This window comes from Pithys albifrons, chromosome 3 (assembly GCF_047495875.1).
Source record: "Pithys albifrons albifrons isolate INPA30051 chromosome 3, PitAlb_v1, whole genome shotgun sequence".
NCBI lineage: Eukaryota > Metazoa > Chordata > Aves > Passeriformes > Thamnophilidae > Pithys > Pithys albifrons.
The window spans coordinates 46,004,446-46,023,795 of NC_092460.1; the positions used below are offsets into that span (position 1 = coordinate 46,004,446).

At 46.3% G+C, this 19,350-nt stretch overlaps 1 protein-coding gene across 3 annotated transcripts in view; it reads right to left on the reverse strand.

The window, feature by feature from the left end:
- The window catches only part of ITPR2 (inositol 1,4,5-trisphosphate receptor type 2), a 243,975-nt gene that overhangs the window by 213,965 nt on the left and 10,660 nt on the right, over nt 1-19,350 (reverse strand). For 2 of the 3 annotated variants that reach the window (XM_071551613.1, XM_071551611.1), the window contains exon 2: nt 2,758-2,828. The exons of the other annotated variant lie outside the window; for it this stretch is intronic. In XM_071551613.1, coding sequence (XP_071407714.1) covers nt 2,758-2,828 — 71 coding nt within the window. The remainder of the gene's footprint in view (nt 1-2,757; nt 2,829-19,350) is intronic. 3 annotated transcript variants of the gene reach the window in all.

A 19,350-nucleotide genomic window follows, 5' to 3' on the forward strand; every position in this document is an offset into this window, starting at 1 on the left:
CCCTGCTCTTAGATGTTATTTTCAGCTGCTTATGTCTAATCATTCCATTAATCATTCCTGCCTAAGTCTCCCTTGAACCAAAAACTGCTCCAAGTGGGTTTTTGACATAAGTTTATTAACTTTGCTGTTTTAATTCAATGCACTTTCCCTGAAGATGTTTGGGGAGAAAAATATGGATTTTGCTCACATTTCTTGGTTGTAAGAACACCATTTACCAACTCTTTTGCCTCACTGCTCTAAGCAGAGCTAGAAGATTTAACAAAGCAATGCAGAGATGTGCTTTGGGGTGCTTTTGTAGCAACTAAAAGCCCAGTTAGACACCCAGTTTCTGTGCTGTGCTCCCAGCAAGACTCCTGCCATTCCCACTCTTGGAATTGGATTTGAGATGAAGGGGAAAACCTCCAAACAATGGCTTTCTCCTTGCTGCATCCATCCCCCTGAGTGCACCTTGATAATGGAGATCTGAAACAGCAGGAAAATGTTCCTGGATTCAGCCCCTAGCAATGAGTTAGAGAATGGTGGGTTGCATCAACTGAGGTCACAAAACTCACTTTTCCACTAATTTATTTTCTTCTACAGGTGTTAGAGACCTTCTAGCCCTTTCCAAGACCTAAAGAAAGCCTACAAGAAAGATGGAAGGGACTTGAAAAAGGGCATGGAGTGACAGGGCAAGAGGGATTGGCTTTAAATTGAAAGAGGGTAGGTTTAGATTGGACATTGGGAAGAAATTCTTCCCTGTGAGGGTGGGCAGGCCCTGGCACAGGTTGGACAGAGAAGCTGTGGCTGCCCCATCCCTGGGAGTGTCCAAGGCCAGGCTGGATGGGGCTCTGAAAAATCTGGGATAGTGGAAAGTGTCCCTGCCCATGGCAGGGCATGGAACTGGATGATCTTGAAGGTCCCTTCCAATCCAAAGCATCCTGTGATTTCCTGTCACAGCTAATCCCAATTTCCATGCCACCTCAATGCTGGCAACACCAGAACTAATCCAGCTCTGGGGGCACAGTGAACTACAAAGGGCTATGGAGAGGCTGCACAGGAAGATAAGAGGGAGGAGGAAAGTGGGACTGGCAGGTTTTGGGGCAGGTAGGAAGGGGCCAAGAGGGGATCCCCAAGAGGAGGAGGATCTGAGTCAGAGGAAATATGAGATGCTGTGGAGAAGAGGCAGCCAGAGACAAAGGGATGTGTCACACAAGCAACAGCCAGAGGTTCCAACAGGGAACAGAGCCAGAACTGTCCCCAGCTGATGGAAAACATTCCCCTGCAGAAGCTGGGATGTAACTCAGGAGCACAGCAGAGAACAGCTGTGCATCCTGGCAGAAGCTCAGCCCTCCTGCCATCTGCTCTGCCACCACTGCTGAGGGAACCATCACCCCACACCCTGCACCAAAGTGCCCACAACACACCCTTTCAATGCTGTCGAAACCACCCACAAAAAAACCCCAAAATTCAACACTGTCAACTTTTCCCTTCTTTGCTTTTTGAAGTTAAGAGTGAACAGCACAGGACTGCAATAAAACAGCTCTAGTGTTCTGAAGTTATAAAACCAATCCTTCAAATTTTAAGGTTGTCTTTTTAACCTCTGTTCAGATTGGAGACTTTTGGGTGAATTCTGCAATTACAGAACCACAAAGCTTGCCCAGTGACCTCAGTCTCGTCTGGAAACCTGCAGATGCTCCATTTAGGGATATATCGGGGCAGTCCAGTGACAGAAAAAGTATCCAAAGGATTCCCACCTGAAATCCTGTGCAACCTGGAGACTGTGATTTCCAGGCAGTGAGAGGATGAAATCACCCTCAGGCAGCCTCAAAGCCACACCAGATGCCACCCCCCTCCCTGCTATAAAGTAATTCAGTCATGCAAAGGACTGACATTTATTCCTTATGGTTTCTGAGTGGACATCCCCACTTTCTCAATTCCCAAGGTCTGAATGCTCACAGCTGGAACTGGAACCAACTGCTGTTGTTTCCTGAATACAAAATGGAAAAAAAAAATCTTGAATACTCTGAGAAATCAGAGTTTTGGTCTCTCAATGATTTAAATGCCCTTTTTCTTTTTTTTTTTCAATACTACACATAAATATTGGAAATAACAAGGTTAAGAGTATCTGTGAAACTTCTTGAGATCACAGAATGGTTTGGGGTGAAAAGGACCTTGAAGATCATTGAAAATAGAACTCCTTGCCCTCCATAATTGGTATAAATCCAAGCCCTTTCAAGCCAAAAGAAAGTGTAATCAGGCTCTGCTTTGGCACAGTAAAGAGTATTTTTTTGCACCTCATGTTGTCAGTGCACTGTTATTTGTTCCAATCAGCAGAATTATCCAAATCTACAAGGTCAAGTTGGAAAAAAAATCAGATATGGTTTGAGCAAAAGCAAAACAGAAAGCTGACAAAAACCATGAGGGTAGTCCTTCAAATGCTGTCTTATCTTTAAAAGAAATAAACAATCCAGCAGCTCAAGTAGTTTTGGACCTGACAAGCTTGTTTTCCCCATTTCCAGGAGGAGCAGGGCTGGAGCAAAGAGTTTTGTCACAGAACAGCAACTCTTGGACTGCAAGAAAACCAGTTCCTTTGCCCACATTTTCCACCTGCCCCTCGTGCCTTGGGGGGTTTTGTTTTTAGCTCTCCAAATCCATCATTCCCATTGAAAGGCCCCCAGTGTGTTCACATCCATGTGGGAGGTTGGCAACGCAAAGTGCCCAAGGGGTGGAAACCTGCACCAAGGGGTCATTAATGAGAAATTATCCCCAATTACTGACCTCTGAACTTCTTTGGAGGGTTGGCAAGGTCCCCAGCCTCGGGCTGAACCACACACCGATCGTCCACCAACCTGGAAAAGCAAAGGTTGTCACACTCACTGTGTGTCTGACATCAGTGTGACAAACACAGAGACACCCCTGTCACACCACAGACACACAAACTTCAATGTTTCTCTACCATTTAACACAAAAAACCCCTTAGAAACCCAAAGAAAACTCTACATTTTCCTTCAAGAGAGGGGATTCCTTCTGCTGTACTGAACTGTGACCTGTGCTTCGGATCCCACTTCATCTAAAATCACTGCAAGTCCCTTTTGGTGCACCACCCACATTGATGCTACATGTAAAATCCTTGTTTTCCTTCCTGAGAGCCCTTTAATCCTAAGTTTGTTTTTCTGTAGCTCTCTGGATTTCTTCTTCACCATTTCCAATCTCCCCCCTGGGGAGGAATGTGGAGTTAAGGATCAGGTCCCATCAACACTCCCAGGACCACACTTTACTTGGCTAAAATGAATAAGCACATCTTTAATCGACAGCAGAATATCTGAATAACAAATCTAATATACTTCTTGCATTATTTTACAACTTAAATAATAAAATGAAGAAGTATGAATTGTTAAACTTGTCTCAGAACTTCCTAAACATAAATTCAGCTTCCCTTCAGGAAGCACCCTGCAAATAATTTGCCCAGTTCAAACAATTATTCAGGAAAATCATGTTTAAGGACACGCTACTGCCCTGCCACCTCACAGCAACAGTCTTAGAAGCAGTTTTGCTGGAAATTGCCAGAAAAAGCACAATTTGGCCTCAGCCAAAGTGATGTTTTCACTCAAGGCTTTGCATTTAGGCACGAGTGTAGCTCCCAGAAGCAGAAGCCAAAAATTACTTGTCTTCAAGCATTCCCTAAAGGCACAAAGACAAGGGCCAGAAGTGAGTTCTGCAGCCATCAAGGACCAAAGACATAAGACAACACAGAGGAGAAAGGAACTGCTGCTGTTCCCATCCTACTGACATGAAGTGAGAGCACAGAAGATTTACCTGACATGTGGCAGGACAGTGACATGACAGAGCAGGAATAACATCTCCTGAGCCCTTGCTCAGCCTCTCAGCATCTCCCACCCCTGTTCCTTACAGCACAGAGCAAAAAAAAAAAAACAACTATTGTTTTCATAGAATCATAGAATGGATTGGGTTGGAAAAGACCTCCGAGATCATCAGGTCCAACCCTTGGGCCAACTCCAGTCCCTTTACCAGATCATGGCACTCAGTGCCATGGTCAAGCTCACTTTAGAAACCTCCAGGGATGGGGAATCCACCACCTCTCTGGGCAGCCCATTCCAATGCCTGAGCACTCTCTCTGCAAACAAGTTTTTCTGGTCTCCAACTTCAATTTCCCCTGGCAGAGCTTGAGCCCGTGCCCCCCTGTCCTATTGCTGAGTGCCTGGGAGAAGAAACCAACCCCCACCTGGCCAGGACTTCCCTTCAGGCAGTTCTAGACAGTGCTGAGGTCACCTCTGAGCCTCTTCTTCTCCAGGCTAAACACCCCCAGCTCCCTCAGCCTCTCACTACAGGACTTGTGCTTTAGTCCCCTTTGTATATTTAGCAGCCTTGCAATTATTTAATCCCCAAAATTCCCACATGATCCCATCTATCCTGTACCCAGCTCTGTGACCTTCAAAGAGCTCAACAACGAGGCAGGTCTTCATCCTGCTCTGCACACTGGAACAGAAGAGGCTCTTCAAACGCAGAGCACTTCCTCTGATACACCACTCAAAATGTTCAAAGCCCCCTTTCTCCCAAGCCCAAGGCAGTGCTGGTTGGCCACTGAAGCCTGGGAGGTGGCTGTGGTGAACAAGCAGCAGCTCGGGAGCCTTGTGACCTGCCCACAGATCCACGTGGGGTGTGTGACACCAAACAACAGTCCTGGACAGCTGTTGTGTCTGCCATCCCCCAGCACGGCCCGTGTTCAGATCCCTCCCTTGCTGCCTTGCACAGGAGGCCAAAGGGCACCAGACCAGACATTCCTGATAACGGCAGCAATTACTGCGCTGTCCCATCACATTTGCAGCTAATTAAACACCGATCCAAATTATGATGCCAATCTTTAAGCCACTTGACTGTGATACCACCAGAGAAGCTTTGGCAAACTTCAAGGGGTTTAATTCTTCCTCTGGCCTGCAGACAATGCTGCTTTGTGCTCTCTGCTGCCGTTCAGCACTCGGCACACACAGGAGGGTGCGTTGGCTTTTCGTACACTGGCGGCATTTAAACCACAAAGGAGGCCCCTGCACACGTGTGGTGTGACTTTCACCTATCCAAGTTCTTCCCTGAGCACAATAAATACCTGGTTTAGGCACAACTGCGTCCTTGCAGTGCTGTGGTAATTAAGTTGTACAGCAGTTCCCTGGTGCCTGAGATAAATCACCAGCAAAGCCAACGCGGTAATTACAGCCCTGGCCTTTACGCACGGCCCTTTGTGTTCGCTAATTGCAGAATTAGGGGCTGAAAGCAGCGATGCTCATGGGATTGCTTGTCGTAGATTCCCAGCCATTCTCCCACTGAAGCCAGGGCAAGTTTTTCCACTCCCTGCAGGAAAAGCAAGGGCAGATCCCCGTCATGATCCAGTGCCCAGGAGTTAAGCTGAGACAGTGGGAGGGAAGCACAGGCAGCTTTCAACTCCATGGCCATCCCAGGATGGGTCAGGTTGGGAAGAACCACGGTGGGGCACCTGGTGCCACCTCCTGCTCCAGCAGAATCCCAGACTATCCTGAGTTGGAAGGGACCCACAAGGCTCATCGAATCCAACTCTTAAGTCAATGGCCCACACAAGGGATTGAACCCATGACCTTGGCATTATTGCAACCAAGTCTTAAGCAACTGAGCTAATCAGCAGGGCCATCCCAGAGCACATGGCACAGGATTGTGTTCAGATGGGTCTGGAATATCCCCAGTGAGGGAGACCCCACACCCTCTCAGGGCAATCTGTTCAGTGCTGGGTCACTGCACAGCAAAGAAGTTCTTCCTCATGTCCAGGTGGAACTCCCTGGGCATCAGCCAGGACAGTGCACCATGTCCTGTGATCAAAGCACAAACCTGCAGAGTTCTACTGATTGGAGGGACTTATCCTTATTGATTGATCGATACATCTATCATAGAATTTGCTTAATAGTTATTATAAAAATCCCTTTACATAAAATAGCTTAGCATATGGCAAAAAAATCCTAAGGTACAGATGTGCAGTACCTGTCCTTGAAGCTTCCATACTACAGGGCCTTAGGGATTTCTCATGGTAAGTAAAATGGACTGGACATCATATGAAACAAAGATAAATCAGAAAATATGTCAAAAGAACAGGATAGAGGAAGTCACCAATTAAACCAGTTACAGTTGCCAACAGATCCAGTTTGGAGCAGTTTCGAGCCAAGGGTAGAAAGTTCACATGAGGAAGACTCCAAACTTCATCCCCAAAAACCACGAGAGACCCTCACCCCTAATTACCAGGAGGAAAGAAAGAGGTGCAAGGGGTGGAGAAGATGGAAATCAGTTCTTAGAATCATTATAATAACCCTGCCTTTTCTAAGAAAATAATGTTTATGCATGAATAATGAATAAGTCTAACTTACTTGCATATAAACAAGTTGTTAACTCGACCAGGTGTGCATGTTTTTGGAGGAGCCATCCCCCTGCACCCGGGCCTGGAATAAACGTACCTCTCTATACCCTTATCAGATATAGAGTCTTTTCTCCACAAATCACTGCAGCTGTTTTTCCCTCCCTTCACCTTCCCCCACCATTTGGTGGAGTTAAATCCATCCCTTCTCCCCAGGTGCAAAGCCACAGGTGTGTATCACCCCCATGTCAGTAACACCTCACAGCAGTGAGCTCTGTGGGTAAGGTGGCACTGCTGTAAATGTGCTTACAAGCACTTTCCAATTTCATTTTTGTTGTTTCTCACATAACTATTTGTACTCAGAACTTGCCTAACGTAACGTCAAACTTTCTCTACAGCTTCCAATACCACTCTGCTCCCTGGGCAGAAGAAGGGAAAAAATAACTTGCAGTAATTCCGACTGAGTTTTTCTGCCAGGTAGAGCAATTTTGTTGGGACTTTCACTGGAAGAGAAAACAGAATGAGCCTGTGGGGAACCAGTGGGGACTGGCTGTGTGTTTGGTGAAGCAGGAGGAAGGTCACAGCGATGGGAGGAGCAGGGTAAGTGATAAGGCGAGTTGGCACCAAAGTCTGGTGGTGTCTGGGTTTATAGCCATGAATCACATGCTGAGTCTGGGTAAATCCTCAGGCCCCACAAGCTGCACTGATTACCCAAAACAGGTTAAAGGTAAATACCCCAAAGGTTTCTAGGAACTTGCAGATGTAGTGCAAGAGTCAAGGAATAGTTGTGTAGCCGCAATCCTGGAAAGACTGTTCACAACGATGGGTTGTTCCAGATTTACTGCTGAGATGCAGTTGCATTCTGAAAGAACACAAAGCAATGTAGGAAAAATATAGGAAAGGGATTATGGTGGGCCCCAGGAATTTTAGGTCTCCCTCACAACATAAGATGCTTTTTAAAAAGCTGCTTTTTCAAAGAAAGCAGCCACACAGTATCACTTATCCAAGCTTTAGGCCTTCAATTTAAAAAAATACTACCCTGAAACATATTTTGTCTCTTCCTACCAACAGAATTTCCAGCCAAGACCCACAGTCAGTATTATTAAGTAAAGCAATATCTAAACAAGCACACAACACACAGACTCTCTCACACATGTAACTACACATAAGTGTGTGAGTGCAGAAAATACAAGACCAGCTACTATTACACACAGGGATGAGCAGTTGGGACTCTTTACACATCTGTGGGGTATTTTTCTCTTCAAAAAGCTGAATAAATAGAGACAATGTCTTCTAAGACAGTTGTTCAGCTTTTAGTCTCTTAAATGGAGGGCACAGCCTGACAGCAGCAGGAGGAGGGGGCAGAGCTGATGACAGGCAGGAAGACCTGGGCATTTTCACTGCCAATGGAGCCAAGCAACATCTTTGTCCAGCATCAGTTTGCAAACCATGCTGAGGTTACACCCCAAAACACATAACCTTGGTATCCCCTCATGGACCAGCCCCCCAAAGCCTCTCTGTCTTTGCTCCTCAGACATCCCTTCCCACGCACAACCTCCTCATGAGGAACACTCCTCCAGAGCTCCTGCCACCCAGGACACTTCTTCCTTTCCCAAGTGCAGCCTGAGCTCCACAGATCCCATTATCCAGAAGCCACTGGGAAGAGAGAGGAGCTGCTCACACCACTGAGGAACCAACCAATGCCAAACAATAGGTTATTAACATTTTTGCTGCCCTGGAAATCAAGCAGCGAATGCCCAAGTGCCAAAACAATCAGGTCCACCCAGTTCTTCTCCAAGTCCACCCACTTTCCATTTCATTGAGCCTCTTATCAGGCATCTGTGTCAGCCCACTCTTTGTGTGCTTCCAGCAGCCTCGTGCCAAAACTCTGCAGTCACTGCACCTCACCCTTCCCAAAATGTGAGTTCATACTCCTCTATGAGCCTCTTCCAAAAGATTTACAGCTTTTCATTCAGCCCCACTACATGGAATTTGTCCTTTTCCCTGTCTCTTTCCAAAGCCAAATTTTCACACCATCATTTTTTCACATCTGTGATCTTTCAGGGCCCTCTACATTAGGACAGCAAAAAGGATCTTCCTTGTACTTACAGCAGGGCTATTAAACCTCTGTGCCATTGAGGAAAATTCCATGCTAAAAATTCCTTTGGGTAAACAGGAGGACCCCAGTGCACAACATTTAAAGGACTTCTCTACATGCCAATGAGGTGAGAGAGACCACAGAGTCTGATTCCTGCCCACCCCAAATTTTAGCAACTTTATCCTTCCCTTTCTGAACCAATTTTAATTGCCACAAACACAAAGCTTAACACAGGTTGAAAGAAGCAATTAAATTAATACCTTGACTCCCAGAAAACAAAACTTCATTAACAACTGCACAAATAATTAGCCCTAAAGTTTTTTTCCTTATCTGATAGTGCATTCATTTATTCTTGTAACTGTACCTGCAGGCTGGCATGTCAGAGGGGGAGGAAAACAAAAGCAGAGGTTTTTCCTGTTCAAGTAAGTAATCCAGCCATAAATCCTCAATGTCACTTTGTTTTTCTTTTGTATTGTGTTATATCCAGCCAGGCTTTCAGCTTGCAAAAGCTTCTGCTCAGTAAAACTTGTTTAACCCCTTTAATAGTTATATTTACGTTTAAAACATTGTGAAATTTCAATTCAATTATAAGAACAGAGCTAAAATAAGTGATTACAGAAGAATCAAATGCTATTTTGGAGATTACAGTGGAGGGGACAGCACATGAATTTTAGATTTTAGTCTCAGTTTTGCAATTTTCTTGGACCCAGCTCACTCCTCAGTCACACAAAATCCTGCCACGCTCCCCCAAAATGCTGACCCTCTGCTTTGTGAATTCAGCCTCTCCAATAAACAAATTACATTCCCATAAACCCAAGGAAATGGCCCATTTCTTCCTTTGTTTCTTGCTCTTCTATTTTTTGTTCCAATATGAAAAGTGAGAGTCTGTCTCACCAAGATGTTGCAAGAGCCCCGAAGGCATTTGGTGGGAAAACACTCGCACAGGAAAACACTTTGGGATGAAGTTTGTAGCGAGAAATTCTTTTAAAGCTGAGAAATGGAAAGGATAAAATGAGTGTTAGGGAACCTTGGGGGGGTGAATTCAAAGCAGCATCAGCACCTCACATTGAGGCTCCTTTCATGGAGGTTTTTAAATACAACCTTAACTTCTGCAGCTCTTCTTCTGCTTAATCCTTACTCCAAGTAGCTCCATAAGGAATACAAACACTGTGGCACAGGTCGAGGATTCAGCCCAACATAAACACAATGCTTACTCTTAGAAGTAAATCAGAAAATCAAATTAAACACGTGAGTTTAGCTCTGCTTGCTCCCATCTTACAACAGGTCTAGAACTCAACTCTCTCATTGGAAAAAAAAAAGATGGATGGAGTGGAATTATTATGTATGTTGAGCTGACACTGGGACCACTGATAACTAAAAATGGGATTTTCAGGACTATATAAACCACCTATACCCGAATTTTAGGCATGCAGTTCACTAACCAAACCCTACCAGACTGAGGAGCTTAAATTTCAACGCAGTGACTTCAGAGAGACAAAATCAAGGAGACAGAACTCACTGCTGAGTTAACCTGTTCAGGCAGACACAGCAAAGCTGAGGCAGCAGCAGAGAGAAAATCATCACAATCCTAAGAAATTTTAGGTTGTTTGAACCAGAATTGGGGCTTTTCCTCCATTGTAGGTATTTGTGAATGGCCCCTTGAAAGGACTGCTTTGAAGAGTGATGTGCTAATAAAGGGAGCCAGAAAGGCTGAATTTTTCACTGTTAACAGCATTTAATGAAAACAGAGGGAAAGGTTTGCCCAGAAAAACGCTGTTGAGAAACGCCATTATCTGTGCAGGGATCAAACAGTGACTTCATCCCTGGAAATGGGAATGAAGGCAGTCACACCTACTCGTGCCATGGAAGGGAAGCCAAGCAAAAAGGGAGAATTAGGAAGCTTTGCTGAAGCAGCACAGTGTAAAAATATTGTTGTTTAAGCAGACAAACCAGCCTCAATTGCTGCTGTAATGTCCACAACAAACACCAGCAATTTCTGGGACAGTAATAGAGTCAAACACATACACGTACATACACAAAGACACAGAAATTATCATCCCTGCAAACACAGGTTGGAATGTAAATCCTGGAGAACAAACTCAGTTCTTTCACCATTTGGTAACCCAAACAGGGATGTTCTGGCAGATCAACCCACTATGTAAAAACGTGCATGGAAAACACGGCTCAAGCAAAATGCTGATTTATTTTTTTCTCCCCATTTTACAGTGTTTATTTCACACAGGAACAGCAAAATTTACATTCTGCTTAGGTTTAAAAAAAAAAACAAAACTCAGTTTTCTAGACAATACAGACACCAAACCACTCCACATCACAAACTTTGTTAGGTGTCAGGATACCAAATGGAGAGAGGGCTCATTTAGGAGGCCTTCAAATGGGGACAGGTCCCAAGCCAGTGTGAACATGTGTAATTAACTGCACTGAAATTAGTCCAACAGCCCTTTCCTACAACAACTGAAATCCCACCCAGTGCTTTCCATATCCTGTGAGCACCTTCCTTTGGTCTTCAAGGCCAACCACACCCACTCAACACACCCTGAGCCCCCACCAGCCACGACCTTCTTCCACATGGTGTTCCACACCTGGAGCCAGGGACAAACCTGGGCTTTCCACCAGGAACACGGAGCTTTCCTGACCACCTTCTTGCCCAGGCAGAGCTCTGGAATTCTGGATTTGCCTGGATTTGCTTCCAGGTAACAGGAGGCAGCTCTCAGCTCAACAGCAGAACCACCATCAAGCCCGGACCCAACACGTGATTCAGCTCCCAAAATCCTGCTGCTGGTTGGCTTCTGCCTCCAGGGACAATGGCTTGGGTTGGCAGGAATTCCCTGGGTGGGGTCTGCTCACCCTTTGAGACATGTCCAGCTCCCACTGATGGGAATGGGAATTGTGCACAGGACAGGAGACCACCACCATGTGCTCCAATTCTCTCAACAAAGGGTTTTATAGTTTTGATTTTCATTTTGCAATAAATGTTTACAAATGCTATTTTTGCACATTCTCTTTCCTTTTCTGCTTCTCCTCAAGTTAAAAAAAAACAAACACCCTCCCAACAAAAGCCAAGGTGGGAAATCACAGTGACTCTATTTACTTGTTTTGAAACTGAGGCAGTTTCCTACTGGGAGAGATCATTTTGAGAGCTGTTCCAGGTTCTCCCTGAGATGTTTTCCCAGTTGCTGGGAGCGGCTTTTGGAGCCTTTGGCCACACCTGCACCCAACCTGCACACACTCACTGGAGAGGGTGACAGGGACCAAAAGCAACAACCTGGAGAGGAAACCATAGAATCAATTGGGATGGAAAAGACCTCCGAGATCATCGAGTCCAACCCTTGGGCCAACTCCAGTCCCTTTACCAGATCATGGCACTCAGTGCCACGGCCAAAACCTCCAGGGATGGGGAATCCACCCCCTCTCTGGGCAGCCCATTCCAATGCCTGAGCACTCTCTCTGCAAAGAAGTTTTTTCTGCTCTCCAGCTTCAATTTCCCCTGGCAGAGCTTGAGCCCGTGCCCCCTTGTCCTATTGCTGAGTGCCTGGGAGAAGAGACCAACCCCCACCTGGCCAGAACTTCCCTTCAGGGAGTTCCAGACAGTGCTGAGGTCACCTCTGAGCCTCCTCTTCTCCAGGCTAAACACCCCCAGCTCCCTCAGCCTCTCCCCACAGCACTTGTGCTCCAGTCCCTTCTCCAGCCTCGTTGCTCTTCTCTGGCCCCGCTCCAGCCCCTCAATCTCTTGCCTGAACTGAGGGGCTCCTTCCACAGTGAGAAGAGGTGGGAAGCAGGAGAGTCAAGAAACAGCAAGATGGAAAGATAAAGATTTCTCTGTTAAGGCAAAGGTGGGAAAGGAGCCCATGCCCTGCTGTGCTCCCTGTGTGAGCTTCCCACAAGGAGCATTTTGAAGTAGGAAAATAATGTAATAAATAGGCTCCCCCTCAAAACTGCTTCAGCCATTTCTCAGAGTACAGGCTCCTGCACCCCAGAGCACGTGTTAATTTAATAATACAGACACAGCAGAACAGTTTTTGGCCCACCTGTGCCCTCAGCAATGACTGAGCTCTGTGCTGTCAGCTGGCACTTACATCCCCAACAAGGTGTGTCTTAACAACAAGCTCTGCTGCAAAGAAATGAGTTTGGCCCTTTGCTTTCAGCCCTCCAGTCTGGCAGCATTCTTTCTAGCTGAAGGAAATGCTTCCAGGTCTCCTCGCAGGGTTTATCCCAACACTGTAACAAGGGGGGAAATGCCTGGAAATAATCACTCCCTGCTGGGAGAACTGGAGTCCTTTATCACTCACATAGATTTACTGGGAATGAACTGGCAGAGAAACAAAGAAACCCCATTTCCTAGAGAAGCCTTGGTGACATGATGAGTGGAACAATGACATCCACCTCATTTGTCCTTTAAAGTGCATCACTGCTGCACACACCTATTAACAAAATCCCACAAAAATAAAAAATCCCTTATTTTGAAATGTGCAGGCTGTGCTTTACCTGGGAAAAAAGAAGTGTGGTTGCTCTTTCTGGATCAGACAAACACGATCCAGGCACACATAATGCACCTTCTCCCTCCTGTGCCAAAGTATATATCCCACAAAGCAAAGGCAAACCAGCTTCAGGGCTACACCTAACTCAGGCTGCAGAAGTTTTTCAAGCCAAAGCAATCAGCTCTGGAAGAGCTGATGGTAGGCCACATTTTATCCCAAATCTTGTGCTCTTTGCTATCTTTTTATTGTTCTGCTTCCTGATGCTGTATTCATACATATTAAAAACCACCCTGCTTTCACTGAGGCGAAGAGTGAGTGTTTCTTGCTGTCACCACTGCCCAGAGAAATGTGACAAACGGCCTCAAAGCCCCGAAACCAGAAGACTAAGAGAACAAATGCGTGCATGATTACTTCCTTAACATCTCACCATTTTTCAAACCCCTCTCTTTTGTTTCTGGGGGATCTGACTCATAATTTTCAGAAGCAAACAGGAAGCACTGCAGACATCTCCAAGTATTTCCTCTCTCCACCCTCCCTCCCACCCGCCCCTCTTGTCTTCAGTTTGATTTCTGGACACTGTTATTCCTTTTGCAATGAAATAGTATTTTCACGTGGCCAGATCAGTGTGTTAAGGTGCTCAGGAGACCTGGGTTTGCCCAAATCTCAGGCAGAGCTGCCCTTCTTCTCTGGACAGGACAAAGCAGGGCTTTCCCTGCCTGGGAAATCCAAGACCCAGGGTCTGGCAGAGGCAGGAACCAGCTGGGGGAAGTTCAGGTGCTGGACACAACCCTTGTCCAGCACCTCCCCACGGGAGAGCCAGGATGGAGAAGTGTTGGAAGGTAAATGTGCCGGGAAAGCCTTTTTACCTCCCTCTGCTTATGACAGCGCTTCCTGGCATTGTGTACACAGGAAAAAAATCCTATTTCCCCCTCTCCACTCACCAGCAGGGCCTGGCACAGCACTGGGCAAGCAGCTGCCTGGCACAGGCTGGGCACAGGGATCAGATCCTCCACACCTGGAGCAGTTCCCTGACTAAAACAGCGGGGGGGGGAGGGGGTTTGGCTTGAAGTTTTGGATGCCCATGAGTGTCCAGCAAGGTGGGGGGGAAGGGGAAAAATCCAATCTGTGAGAAGGGCTGGCAGTGGGATGGCAGAGGGAAAGGGGCTCCAGGGCATCAGGAAGGTGAGGCAAAACAGTATGAGCAGAAAAGAAAGGACCTGGTTGGAAGAAGACCACGGAGCTACTAAGAGGAACTGGACAAGGTGAGAAGGTGGTGGGGATGGAGTCAGGCAGTCATGGTTTCTTTCTCCTGCATGACCAGCTGGGAGGGACCACAGAGGAACAGATGCAACAGAAATCCCTGTTTCCCTTTCCAGAGATGTCACTTCTCTCAGGCCACTCTCTTATATTTTCTTAATGGGAAAATTTTCAGTAAATGGGAAGAAAAACACATTCCACCTTTCAGGGTGCTTGGCGTGTCAGGGTAAGGTCTCAAATGCAGTTCCAGGCAAGCCTGAGATCCTGAGGTTTGTAGCCCTGGTTCCCAGAGGGACTGCCTGACTGTAGCAGCTCCTTTCTCTCTGCAAGGGGAACCTGGGCACAAAAACAAAGCATACCAATGTTCACATCTCGTTTCAAGTTAAACAAACTTAATTGGTGTACACAGCCCCCATTTTAAAAGTTCTAATCTAATATTGTGCAATAATATTCAGCCCAGTAAAACTATTCTAACCTTTTCCTTATCACTCCACAACCCTTTTGGACACACTATCACAAGAAGTGAACCTGCTGCCTGGCTCATTAAGATTAAAAGCCAGCCCAGTGCCTCAGCTCCTGTGCCCCATTCATCTGGGCAGAGTAAATAATTCTCCCCAGCTATGAGCTGATCTGCACAGATAGCCCAGCACCCCACCCAAACATCAGCCCCGGTTTTATCACCTTTCCAGCTTTTATGACACAATCCAGGAGCCAACTGACTATCTCTGTGATGCAGCTTTGCATATGGTTACACGGTCCTTTCTCCAAGTCAAACAGCCCCACATTGTCTGGGGTAATCTCAGCCACTCACATAAACAATTAGTCTGCTATATTTTGATTAACGTTTCCGTTCCAGAGGACATTGAGACGCTCCAGCCTGAGTGGCACAAGGTCTGGCCTCCTGCTCTTCCAAAGCTTTTTTCCTGGGAATCAATCACAGCTGCAGCCTTGCCCCCCGTCGCTGTCCCAAGGGAAAATTCCCCACTATTTTCTGATTTCCCCCATGGAAATAAAGCAGCACCCCTGGCACTCTTTGGAGCTACAAGACCACAATATTCAATAAAAGGATTAAGTTGACGCAAAGGCAGGCAAGGGCAGAAGGAAACATTAATGTGGGTCGTTCACTCCATGTTACAACCCTTCAGAGGGTCTCTGAGCCCGAGTCAACTCCCTTGGCACAAATCTCTACCCAATTGTTTAAGTATTGCTCAGAGAGCGCTGAGAAGCACTCACGAAACTGTATTGAAGGCACTGATATAAAGCAGCTTTCAGAGCAAATGGATTTCCACAGCCTCAGTGGCTTGAAAAACCGTGAAGTGAGTGAGGCAAAAGGCACAATACTCTCTGATACCACACTATACTCAGATAAATTCTTCCGTCAGCAAAGGGCACTAAATGAGACATCAGAAGTTAACTGCTCACTTGTGATCCATTAGGAGAGAAATAGACACTGGTTAAAGCTAAAGAGATAATATTTCTTAGAAAAATGGAAGCAGAGAGGAGGATTTCTTACACTGCATGTGTGCCGCTTGGCACTCTGGTGACTTAAAAGGACTGCAAATTGCTCCTGCACCTCACAACGTGCAGCTCAGCTGGCTGGTCTGCAGCTTTGTGTCAGCAATTATGTGAATTGGAAGTGAGCTTGAGCCTTTGTTGTTTTCTTTTCTCTAACCTTTAATCTGAAGGAGGTTTAGAACATGCTTTTGTTTATTTTTACCTTTCCAGTTTAATTTTTTCCTTAGGAAATGTGCACCAAAAATAACTACTTGTTTGTGTATAAAGCTCTGTGTTTATACAACAGAAAAGCTTGTATCTAACTTGTCATCCTGAAATTAGAACAAAAAAGTATCACAGCACTTAACTCACCAAAGTTATGCATTAGTTGCTGCCAACTAACTTTGCATAGATCTTGTCAGAGCTGTGGAGCAGAATTTCAAGTGGCATTTGGATCAGGTTCTCTGCTGACTTCCCCTGGGAACACAGAGCCCAGAAAGCAGCGGAGCAGCCAGAGCTCAGCTCTCCATCTGCAAGGGATGGCACAAACATCCCACTTCCCCGCCTCTCAGCACAGTGGAAGATGCAAAATGAGACTTCACAGCATGTCCCTCTGGCCAAGACCCACCTGAAAGCAGCTGGTCCTGCATCAGAGTGAATAAATCAGAAATCACAGAATCACAGAATGGATTGGGTTGGAGAAGACCTCTGAGATCATCAAGTCCAACCCTTGGTCCAACTCCAGTCCCTTTACCAGATCATGGCACTCAGTGCCACGGCCAAGCTCAGTTGAAAAACCTCCAGGGATGGGGAATCCACCCCCTCTCTGGGCAGCCCATTCCAATGCCTGAGCACTCTGGAAAAAATTGTTTTCTGCTCTCCAACTTCAATTTCCCCTGGCAGAGCTTGAGCCCGTGCCCCCTTGTCCTGTTGCTGAGTGCCTGGGAGAAGAGACCAATCCAGACACACAGAACTTCATCTGGACACCCAGACAGACACAGCAGCCTCCGAAGGGAAAATCCATCATCTCCAGAGCACAAAGAGCCACCAGCCAGATGGGGGAGTGTTGAAGTCCTGTCCATGCCTCTCCTTGGAGCATCTGGCCTTTCCAGAAAGGATCCCATGTCATTTGCATCTATACTATTATAAGGAACATGTCAGTCCCTTCACAGTCGTGGTCTATCTCAAAAGATCAGTCTGGGGACTGGGTAGTGGTTGAGTTATCAAATTCCTGAGCTAAATCCCAAATCCAGGCAAACATCAGAGCATCTCCTCTTTCCTGCAAACTAACATGAAACTAAAACTCATTGGCATCCCAAACCTAAGACTCAATTTTTCAACCTCCCCCAGAAGCAGAAACTGTGCAAGAGACCGTTTAGTGATAACAGATAATCACTTGTGATCTCCTGCTTGAGTTGTGTGGAGCCTCTCCAGCCCAAATTTCCCCTCTGGCATCCTGCCACCGACCACACCAACTGCAAGTGCTGTTGCAGAAGTGTCAGTGGCACAAAATGTGCCCTGCAGGGTGTCCCTGCCAGCACAAACCACTCACTCAGGATGCCACAGAGACGAAAGGGGCTGCCAGTTCCTCCTCAAGGAGAAGGAATGCTGGAAACAACGACCCACAGTGAGCCACCTCAGCCTGGAGGAGATGCCAACATATCTCACCGAATGCACAGGAAAATCCTCCTCCTTTCACCAACTAGATAACCTCCTTCATTGCACTCAGAATAATTCAGTCCTGTTTTATATGTGACAAACCAAGAACTGAAGATATTCAAGACCCAGCTTACAAAATACATCCATATTTCTTCTGGCTGTAAAGGTCAGGGAGGAAAAAAAAACTCTGCATCTGTCTTTTAACAGAAATAATGAGTGTCTCCAGCAGTTCTCAGAAAACAGGAACTCGGGCCTGATCCCTCAAACCACCTTCACAGAAAAACAATCAAAACCAGCCAGGACACAGAAATTCCAAAACTCCTCCAACAGATAACACCATCCACCAATCTGGACACCCACAGCCAAGGGGCAGGTTCCACTCTGACAGCGTTTGAAGGCATTTCAGCACTCAGGCAAGTCTGGGAATACACTGTCTTTGTTATCCTCAAGGGAATGAAGTGGTTGGAAAGAAGAACTGACAAGATTTTTCAGTCCTTTCAGGCTAAAGGGATAAAACTCCTTTATTTCTTCTACGACCTCTGCTAAACTGAGATGACACATGAAAAGCAGCTACTGAGAAGATGCTGTTTCACCTCAGCCTGCTGGAAATCTTTATTCGTGGATATTTTATATCTGGACATGACCTTGGTCTCTATTCCATGCATTTGTCACTTCAAGGGTGGACTATTTTAACACACATCTCAACTACATACAAAAGGGAGGCACAAAGTGCAATGGGACTAAAATCTCCTTGATTCATTATGTCTCACCCACTTCCAGTCAGTCCCCGGACTTCACATGCTTTTCCTGTAAAATTGCATCCAAGAAATGTTCATGTTCCCAAACAGGCTGGAACAAGCTTTTCCAGTCTAGTGTTTGATCTTCTACACAGTCCACATCCCTCCAGAATGTCTTTATAATACAGAGATTTGCTTTATATTGAAACAAAATAACTTCTGAAGCATAATTCATACTCTGATCCACTCCTGTCAGGAATTCCTCAAAAGCAATGGGACCTGGTGCCCTAATTTCCTTGAATCTATAAAATAAGACAGTTGCAAGGAATTATTATGGATTCAATACCTTCCCCACACCCACCAACCTGTGGGCACAATGAGAGGGGAAACCCACAGTCTCAAAGACTTGGTGAAATACTTGGAATTAAAATTTTCCTTTGATCCACAGATGTTTCTAAACCTGCAAGGATCATCCTCTCCTATTTGCAGCACCCTTTGGTGCCAGAGCCCATAAGCATGGGGCGATTTTGGGAAATAAATCATGACTATGCCACAGAACTATCAATTCTCTGGCGGACAAAAAGCTCAGCACACCGCAGTGATGCCCCCAGAAAATTCTGCTGCCCTGGGGGCTCTGCCTCTTCTGTGTATCTTGCAAACATCACATTTCCTGCACCGTTTTCCACATCCTGCTCATGCGTTTTTTTACACGACTTTCGTGGCCCACTCTGGTTTCAGCAGTTCCAAAGCCACAGCACAATTTCTGAATGAACAAAACCACCTGGGTACCAGCTCATTTCTGAACTCCCAGCTTGCCTGACACAACCAGAAAACCTTCCTGTTTCCACTCCACACCTTCAGGTGACTGCAAGACCTGGTTATCTCCCCAAAGGGTCTCCTGTGGAACCTTCTGGCTGCTCTGAAGTCCATTCCAGGGCAGCACATCCATCAAATGAATGATTCAGGGAATTTTGCATCAGGAGGGAAGGAGGGAAGGAGGGAAGGAGGGAAGGAGGGAAGGAGGGAAGGAGGGAAGGAGGGAAGGAGGGAAGGAGGGAAGGAGGGAAGGAGGGAAGGAGGGAAGGAGGGAAGGAGGGAAGGAGGGAAGGAGGGAAGGAGGGAAGGAGGGAAGGAGGGAAGGAGGGAAGGAGGGAAGGAGGGAAGGAGGGAAGGAGGGAAGGAGGGAAGGAGGGAAGGAGGGAAGGAGGGAAGGAGGGAAGGAGGGAAGGAGGGAAGGAGGGA